This window comes from Oryza glaberrima, chromosome 4, assembly GCF_000147395.1.
Source record: "Oryza glaberrima chromosome 4, OglaRS2, whole genome shotgun sequence".
Classification (NCBI taxonomy): Eukaryota; Viridiplantae; Streptophyta; class Magnoliopsida; order Poales; family Poaceae; genus Oryza; species Oryza glaberrima.
This window is the reverse complement of record NC_068329.1, coordinates 1,773,878-1,783,198: the sequence shown is the minus strand read 5'-3', so window position 1 is coordinate 1,783,198 and position 9,321 is coordinate 1,773,878. Positions and strand designations below refer to the sequence as shown.

General features: G+C 37.6%; 1 protein-coding gene across 3 annotated transcripts; it reads right to left on the bottom strand.

The window, feature by feature from the left end:
- Window positions 1-332: 332 nt before the first annotated feature.
- On the bottom strand, window positions 333-9,103 carry LOC127771730 (uncharacterized). 3 transcript variants are annotated; one of them, XM_052297655.1, is made up of 14 exons: window positions 8,900-9,102; window positions 8,730-8,812; window positions 7,573-7,630; window positions 6,735-6,794; window positions 5,636-5,765; window positions 5,324-5,550; window positions 5,053-5,145; window positions 4,906-4,977; window positions 4,099-4,131; window positions 3,836-3,976; window positions 2,926-2,982; window positions 2,375-2,461; window positions 2,224-2,289; window positions 333-2,065 (listed from the first exon to the last, which is right to left on the bottom strand). In XM_052297655.1, exons 1-13 carry the CDS (start codon window positions 9,023-9,025, stop codon window positions 2,254-2,256), a joined length of 1,203 nt encoding a protein of 400 aa, XP_052153615.1. In that variant the 5' UTR covers window positions 9,026-9,102; the 3' UTR covers window positions 333-2,065; window positions 2,224-2,253. The 3 variants fall into 3 exon arrangements, with proteins under 3 accessions (XP_052153615.1, XP_052153616.1, XP_052153614.1); XM_052297654.1 differs by having other exon boundaries at window positions 349-2,028; window positions 8,900-9,101; XM_052297656.1 differs by lacking the exon at window positions 4,099-4,131 and having other exon boundaries at window positions 335-2,028; window positions 8,900-9,103.
- Between the last annotated feature and the right edge of the window lie 218 nt (window positions 9,104-9,321).

Genomic DNA, 9,321 nt, shown 5'->3' with positions numbered 1-9,321 from the left:
CTAACATGTTTTTTAATTATGGTTAAGGTATCAAAGCTATATGCAAATATAATCACTCGGTATATATGACGAGCACAAAACTTATCACCCAACTACTTCTATAAAAGTGCATTTTAGTACTAATGCTAACACTGTATATATGAACCATAGCCACAAACATGCAAATATAAGACACTAAATGCAAAATATTATAAATAATGGTAACAAAGACCATCAAAAGTTGCAAATATACGAAGTTTTCTGCAACGGACGCAATGTTTCATCATTTCCTACGTCCTCAGCATTTTTATTCTAATTAATGAAGCACATAAGAAGTTCCAAACTTCAAGAACTGATCTAAACTTGCAGCAGAAAGAATCATGATCGGTTGTGGGTAACACAAGGAGAGATGTGAAGACATGCTCCATGTAGAAATTAAACTGTTAAAACCCCAAGAACTGGATCATGCAGTGCATGTGGATGCAGGAAAAAGTACAAACCGATCGAGCTGTAAAAATTCTCTTACCGGATGTCACTAAATTACTAGCTTGCTCTGCAGCCCTGCAGGCACAAAGCTAGCAGGTTTAGTGGTAAAAACAAGAATTCTAGATCCCAATGCAATGGCTGTTTGTTTAGGCTCAAGTCGTTTCTCAGATTTAATTTACTTAATTACCACAAGATATGTGTAACAGACATCTGTATTTTTTTTACTGCCTGAATTATTTAGTACTACACACTAGTAGTATTTAGTTTACACAGAACATGGTGGGTAGAGACTAATATATGAAGTATGATATGATTCACTCTTAGCTGTAGTTTACTTGGGTAATTACATGCATCTATAGAACAAAGGCACTACTCCTATGTTTTAGAGGTAAATGGAGATGGAAGAAAGTAACTAGAGATGCCCATGAACTTGTGCTGGTAAAAAAAAGAGTAGTAGAAAACTTAAAGAACGCCCTAAAAAGCATCTCAGCATGCAGTGACCATGCTGTATAATCACCAGCCACACTGCACACCATCCATCCCGGTCAGCTGCTGCTGCTTTTGAAGCGAGTTTAAAGGTTAAAACACTGGCCTCTCTCCAGACGGATTAACTATACACGCATCCCAAGGTTAATTAGGACGTCACATGCTGTTAGATTCCATCTCACACCGCTTAACCCACTTAAGTTTATCTTACCATTCCATCTCCATCTCTTTTTCAACGTGTATTATGTACTATACAAAGCTACAAGCAAGTAGCTAGGCTCGTAGCCACGTGGAACCGCCGCCAAAAGATCCAAATTTCTTTGTGCCTATTAGCAAAACATTAGTATGCATGATTATATTAATTTCTGAATTGGGCATAGGTCTTAATTTTGTTTTGTAGGCTGGGTGATACTGATGTTCATGATAGATGTAAAATCTGTTTAGTTTTATCCTTTTCAATTAAAAGTTCTAATTCCTGGGATGTACACCAACTAGAGCTGTACACGGACATTACACGTAAAGCTAAAACCTGTATTTCTAGCATGACGGTCAATAATTACAGTTAAGGGCAAAGAGTGCCTGAACCAGTGGATGTATATATTACATATATGCTCCTTTGATAAAGGTACCATCAATCTCATTGGTAGAATGGAGTAGAAATCACCTAGTATTGTTTAGATGGCTGTCTACACTGTGATTTCAATTATCTGAGAATTTAAATGATGTGGTGACTGGATTTCATATAAACAGTGGTTTCCACTGTAAAGTTACCCCTACTATCTTACCCTGGAAGCGCTGGTATTTTACGGATATTTCTAGCTGTTATCTAAAGAACTCGTGTAACAGGATAAGAACTTTACTGGAAGTACTAGAACAAACCATAGAGAAAACTGCCGTTCGTTGCAGAAGATAAAAGGCTCGGTAAATAGCGTACTAGTACAAGATAGACCGCTTAGTGCAAAGAGAAATTATTCTTCGTATATTTACAAACAGGAATTTAGGAAGCCAGGATACATACTGCCAAGAAAGCCCTACTTGTAATCTTGTATGCATCTCCATCACTGATCAAGTAGCCAGCTGTTAAGCAAGTCCAGTGTTAGTCGGATCAGATGTCCTAGAAATACATATAGTAAACATTTCAGTGCATTTTTTTTATGCTAGTACTACGAGCAGAAGTCTAGCTACAATGAGATTCCAGTAAACCTAGGAAACCAAGAAATTTGATATAGGGATGACTGAACAGAAGGGTGAAACTGCAAATTGTCAACAAACCTGAATATGGCTTCAAAAGTCCACCTGAGTCTATGACCCATCCATTTCCACGACCACAGGAGCAAACTGCATTCAGATGAAAAGAATGTTTTCACTCTGAGTGCAGCAAAGAAATGCTATCACTCGATCATGAATCGTGATCCAAATTTACCTCATCATCTTCATCAATTAGATTCACCGTATTGTTGTCAAGATCCCATCCAAATGTGGTCTCCAGAAGTGATTTTAGTTTTCGAGTCTGAATATATGGAGGTAAACATTAGAAACATCTTTTGATATTATTCCAACATTACACAATAATAAAGCTGAAATAAATTTTCTACAGAAATAATGAGGCTGGCTGCTCAATGGATTGAATTTGCAGCATACTTTGTCTGCAACGTACTCTAGTTATGAATAAAATAAAAAACATTTTTCTCTGATATTACTCTCCTCTGTTCATATAAACAGCAACCACAGACCAATCATTCAAGTGCACGAAAATATAACTCCCTCAAAATAACTGGTCAAAGGTCCATAATTTGTGGTTTTGTGGATATTAAACCAGGAATTTGAAGTAACCAAAATACTAGTCCAGCTAGGGTATTTTCAGAGAAAGTATGAAGTTCTAAACTCAGTCTAAATGTGGTAATTCAAGCATGGGCTACAGAATTGCTTATGTGGTATGTGTAAATGTGAGAGAGAAGGTATAGGAATGCCAACCCATGACAGAAGGTCACCATCAACAACTGTAGCTTCAAGTATCACCGCAAAGAAATCCTGACAATAGCAGAACAAGCTATTCAGCTTCTAGCTGTGCTTCTAAGCAAACTGTTTCTTACTCCATAATTCAAATATGCGATAAGAAATCATGCTTGGTCATGATTAAATATAATGATTCCAAAATAAATCATGAAGTCAAATGAACTGAACAATATATTCACACATTTTCCAGATATGCAAATTCACCTCTACCTTGATGAGTTTACTATTATTATAGGTGTTTAATAGTCCTCGAGTTTAAAAATGTACGAATGTTAGGGTCCTCTGCATTACGAGTCCCAAATGGACGATCAAACTTAAGTTAGCAATGAATAGGCACACTACGCTGCTGCTTACTGTCTTCACAACAATAAAAAACAGTAAACATGTAACTAATTGAATCCAGGATATGTCTGCTAACTATACACAGTGAAGCTAAAATCGTTTTACTTCAGGTCCAAGCAGTGCATTCATTGCAATTGCTAAGGACCCATTTAAATGCAATTATGGAGTAATCAATATAAGGGTGAAATACAGTTTCAAATGAAAAGAGCAGTGATAGAGGAGAGATGAGGTTTTACTAACTGTTGGGACATATCTGGTAGGAGCTAACTAAAATACGAAAAATGACTCGATCAGTAGCCAGTGTTGGACAGTGGTGACTTGTTGTGGTTGTTTCAAGATGTACAATCTGATCTAGAGATCAATATTACCATTACTTGATTTTTCGTATTTGACACAATTAAAAATTATATAATGTTTTTTCTTAGTCATACAACTAGTTTTAGGAAATATTTACCTTAAACAGTAAGCATATATCTTGTAACCAAGAAGATTTTGTAGGGTTATCAACAAAAGATGGTAAAAGTACCTTAGAAAGACGATAGAGAAATATGTCTCTTGAAAACCATGCTTCATCTAAGAACAGAGAATTCCCCATTTCCTCACCACTTCTATTATCCTGTGTGTGCTGAAAGCCATGCTTGAGTTGATAGTAAATTGCCCTAATAAACTGAAGCAGCACAAAATGACAAGGAAAAGGTTGATTAGTCATTATCATTTAGACCATCTTTGCCCTGATAAATTCAGTAAAACGTGCCCATATATGAACAGTAGAATAAGGGCAAATGATACCTTTACAAACAAGTTAGTCCTTGTATGAAGAGGCTGTCAAAAGGAGGAAAAAGTAAAAAAAAAAAAAAAACTTATAAGTTCATGAATATACTTGTGCCATCATTTCTTATGACTTATGAGGTATGATTTAACTCGGACAGTGGTATGTGCATTATAAATTTGTAGTAGTACTATATAGTGCAATAAATCCTCAAGAAGGTAATTATAAACTGTCATGTCAGTGCATCCGTTCGCTCCATTGTTCCACACTCCCAGCCTCAAGACACCAAGTAAATTCAGTTTGTTAACATTGACGGCAAGCATTCATGTCTTGAAGCATGTGCTCAGCTTCATCAAGATGTACCCTAAGATGACAGTTTTAACCAACAGAATCTGGTTACTACAGATAATGATGAGTTGTTGAAACTTTTAGACAGCATATTCATGGAATTTGGTTGAACCAATGCTTACAGAAGCACGGTAGCTTCTTCATCAAAATGTGTCCTGAGCAGTTTAATCAACCTATTACATGTCTCACTTCAAAAAAGAAATGGAACCTCTAGCCATCTGGGTACAAGCGAAGCTCTATTTTTGCAGAATGCAGATGCAAGCAGCCACCAAAAAAATGCTCAATGACACTATTTTGTGCACTCTGATTTTTCTGTTTTGATAGAAATTAGTTAGCATGTTTAAATAAAGAGTAGCACTATTGAGTAGGCAGTACACCATCGATGAAGCAAAACATGTACATTCTATCCATCAATTTGTGAAGATGCAGTAAAAGTGCTGCTTAATATTAACAGAAAGTTGAGATAAATTAGTACTTACAGCTTCACTACAGCTCAAAAGAAGACTAACTAATGCTTTCCATTGCATAAAAGCCTCCAGTGACTGCCCCATCTAAATAACTCAAAAATGTTAGAGAATTATGATTTATTGAATGTCTTTAAAGAAGTTGGTTTTTTTCAGTAGTACCATAAATGCTATGAAAGCAAACTGCAGCTCTCCCAAGAGTAAATCCTCTTGGCCTTGGTAATTCTTGGCCAAAACACTCTCCAGCAAGCATGTCTGAGAAGTATAATAGCTTCATCAGCAAATAATAATACAATTTTTCGATTTGGTGCAATTTACATGAGGCATGTGTGAAAGGAATCAATCCAAGCAATCCACCATTAGTAGAAATTACTATGCCTAATGTAGAAACTAGAGCATGAGAGCATATCTAACATGAAGCCCAGAATATTACTTTGTCCAGATTTAATGCAGTTAGCTCATCCCCAGAGATGTTACTATGCTTAATTGAAGCAGGGATAGTTGTATAGTAGCATCCTCTCCGCTCAGACTGCACAGGAGCATTCTTTGCAAATTTTCCATCTTTTAGTTGGTCCATTAAACGTCTCTCCATGTCTGTTTGCGGAGCTTTATCCATCCATGATGACTCCCATGCAATTGTAATTTCTCCACCAATTGGCTCTGGAGATATCAAATATAAATCAAATATGTAATAAATGTGCCGACTTCCAAACCAATATGAGAAACAAGAAGGAATCTTGCATACCAAGACGTTCAATGACACTTTGTGACAAGTAGCTTGAGAGTTGTTTCCAATCTCCAAATGAATCCAAATTATATGGTCCAAGCTGACTGTCAAACTCGAAATGTCTTACTGCTTCAGAATATCTGATTTCCTACCAAAAAGTAAACTTCAGTTTCCTAAACGAAAAACCAACTGGGCATATCTGTTATGTGTATTTTTGTCAAGTCATAGTGAATTTTGCAGAAGCACAAGTCTGTGGAATATGTACAAGTTAGGGGTATTAGACAAATTTAATTTTACCTGATTCATGTAATGTACACTGTTTCTCACTAACAACAGTGGCAATCCATAGAAAAACAAGTTCAAACTTCAAACATAGGTTGAGTGCATTTTGTCTAGTCCTTTTTTTAGGGAATTGTCTAGTCTAATTTCCACTGTCATTTATGGTGCAAGTATGAGAGAGCTGCAATTCCAATTTTAAGCAATGTATCTTATACCTCATTATAAACTGATTTAGTTATTCACAAGTTGCCATGTCTGTCTTCATAATGTACAATCACAGTACAATTGATACTTGGCATACTTTACAGTTTAACAGCGCATGAAGGAAATATGAAAATTACAGGATTTAAAAGAACTTGAAGCTACTATACCAACATTCAGCAAAATGCACTCTTTTATCTTCTGAAATAGTGGCTTTTCAAGACACTTCCATCTCAGTTCAGTGCAATGTAGCCTTTATAAGAACTAGAAAGGGACAGGTGCTTCTATGCTCCACATACTTTAATTTGCACCGGTTTCAAAGCAATATTAACATTGCACGCATCGGAGGATCACTTGGATCCTAGTACTGGAAGTGGATCAATTGGTTGAAATATAATGCTTTTTGTTTCAAATGGTCCATTAGCAACATATAAAAGCAGATTTCCTGGTTTTCAGTTAGCAGCCAAACAGAATGCCTAGCAATTGAAGGATCAAGACATTCATCAAAGGAAACAAAGCAATGGAGGACCAATCAATAGTCCGTATGTCTACACTGATAACCATTACAAAAGTTACTAGAAAAATATAAAGTGATATAATAGATTAAAGACAATTCTATCAATCAGATATATGTCACCTCCTCTTCTGGTAGTTTTATTAATCTCTCCTCCTGTGCATGCCACTTCCGAACAATCACCTGGAAATAGCATACAGAAAATGGTACTGTAAACATGCAAGTTACTGCCATCATCAGAATCCCCCCCCCCCCCCCCCCAAAAAAAAAAAAAAAAAAAAAAAATCAAACTTTGACTTCCTTCAAAATTTTAAGTACAGTTGAGAATATTAATCGTCATTCACTGTGACAACAATCACAACATTCATTTTCATCTCTTGCTTCAGTACATCTTACAAGTGAGTTCTTCTTTGTTGGCTTTTCTTCTGTTCATTCTATAGACCAAATTAGATTTTTTTTTCTTTTAGCCAGGCATACATATCTATATATATACAATACATGCAAGTTTATCCATTATTTGAAAATGAGTGGTTAGATCCACGCATTCATGTAACTACACTTCAGCAAATCATATCAACAGTATCTTATTTGCTAAGATGAAAATAAAAAAGAGAATAACATACGGTAGTAATGCAACTGTAGTAAAAATAAATACAATACTACTTTATTTAGCAGGACAGGGTTCTACATTTTGAATTCACCGCCCTATCTGATTTTCCGTGGCTAGCACTGATAAAAGAAATATTAGCTATTCACAGAATAATAAATGTAGTGGATATGTTGATGGTTCATCCTTCCAACCCCCATTTTCAGTCAAACTGACATGTTCACATACAACAGAGTAGCACAAAACAAAACCCAGGATGCAGAATTCAGCATTAACCCTAGAAAGGATAATATCTGGTGCCATATTATCTCTGCGGGCAATTTAAACTTGATTTGGGGCATCATGAAAGAGTACCTCAGATGGGTGAGTAGTAAGAAAGAATCCAACAGTAGGTGCGAACTCATTTGCGTGCCTGAAAGGATCACAGATTGTGGAAGAATAATCAATATGTGGCTTCTCATGTAAGTTGTTTTGGCCATAACTGAAAGACACAGACCATGCAGGCGAAATGGAACAGAATGCGTAAAACAGGCACAAGTGTTTTCATCATCTTAACATGGTTTTCTGAATGCCATAACTCCAGATCAAGTAATCAAACATGCTGCTACTGATATATATCAAGACCGGTTTACAAATGTTAATCAAGATCGGTACCAGTGATTTCAAGTCGTCTAGTCGGGACTAGTCGTAAGGGCACCGACTAGTCGACTAATCGCGATTAGTCGCAACTAGTCATAGATTAGTCGGTGACTATAGGCTAGGGATATGCAGGATAATGTACAGATGTTTACAAGTATTAATTACCATAGTATACTAGTATAGTATAGTACAAACTAAGGATAATCAGATTTTTACAGTTGACAGTTCACACTTGACATAAGGTCTTAAAGTTAAATCATTTACCTGTCCTAGTTGCAATAAGTCCTTCATCTTTTCTCCCCTCTCTCTCGTGACTAGATCTAGATGGCTGGTTAGGGTTAGATGAGGGGTACAGGCCTTCTTGGGCTGGGCAAAAGGCCTGCCACTGAAGTGTAAAGTCCAACACATATTTTTAGCCCTAACAGACTAGTCGTCCACGACTAATTTGATCGAATCTCATGACTAGTCGTGATTAGTCGGACGATAAGTTTTCTGGTCAAACTAATCGCTTCAAAGTTCATGATCGAGGTCAGGGTAGCGATAAGGATAACTAATCATGATTAGTCGCGACTAATCGGACGACTTGAAAACACTGATCGGTACACAAACTGTTGTGACCCAAAGAAGCACTAGGTAGTTAATTACGCTTCGCTAAGATTGTCTTGTCAAAATGGAAGGTAGAATCGAGCTATCCGATCCAATTGATGATGCTACACTAGTACACTAGCAAGGTTCTTTTAATAATTTTTTTTTAAAAAAAAATCAACCTTACATGCATATCACTCAGCACTTGCTGGCTAAACAATTCTGCACAAGTTGACTGACGGTGTGATAAATCTAAGAAATAGAGAAATGGGATGACGCAATGCAACCTGTTGGGGGAGCAGTAGTAGAGGAAATGCGGCCCCGGAGGCACCATCTTGATCCCCTTGAACTTGGGCCCGACGGAGAACACCTGAACCGAATCGAATCAAAAGCAGCAGCACGCAAGAATTAGCCTAGCGAGGAGAAAAGGTGGGGTTTAGGGTTTAGGGAAACCAACCTGGGTGTCGACGCCGAGGAGGGTGCGCTGGGGCACGTCGAGGAGGAGGAGCGTGGCGCCCTTCCGCACCAGCTCCGTCGCCGCCTCCGGGTCCACCGCCGCCGCCGCGCCGCCGCCGCTCGACATGGTGCCGCCCAGAAGAGAATGAAGGACCCAGAAAAGAAAAATCGAAACGAAACCTGGTCGGGCGGGTGGATCTTCTGCGGCTGGACTCAACTCGTGTACTCAAGCGCCGATTAGTTGGCCGTGTATTGGTCCGTTAACTTGGGAGAGAGCATCTAATGCACTCACCTCCCCCTTAAGTAAGCAGATAGGTTTAAAAAAGACACACAATATTGATTAATTTGCTTCTTCAAATAAAAGAGTACTTCAAAATCATGGTGTTGTTGGAGGAGATGGAGGAGGAAGATGGCCTTTAGATT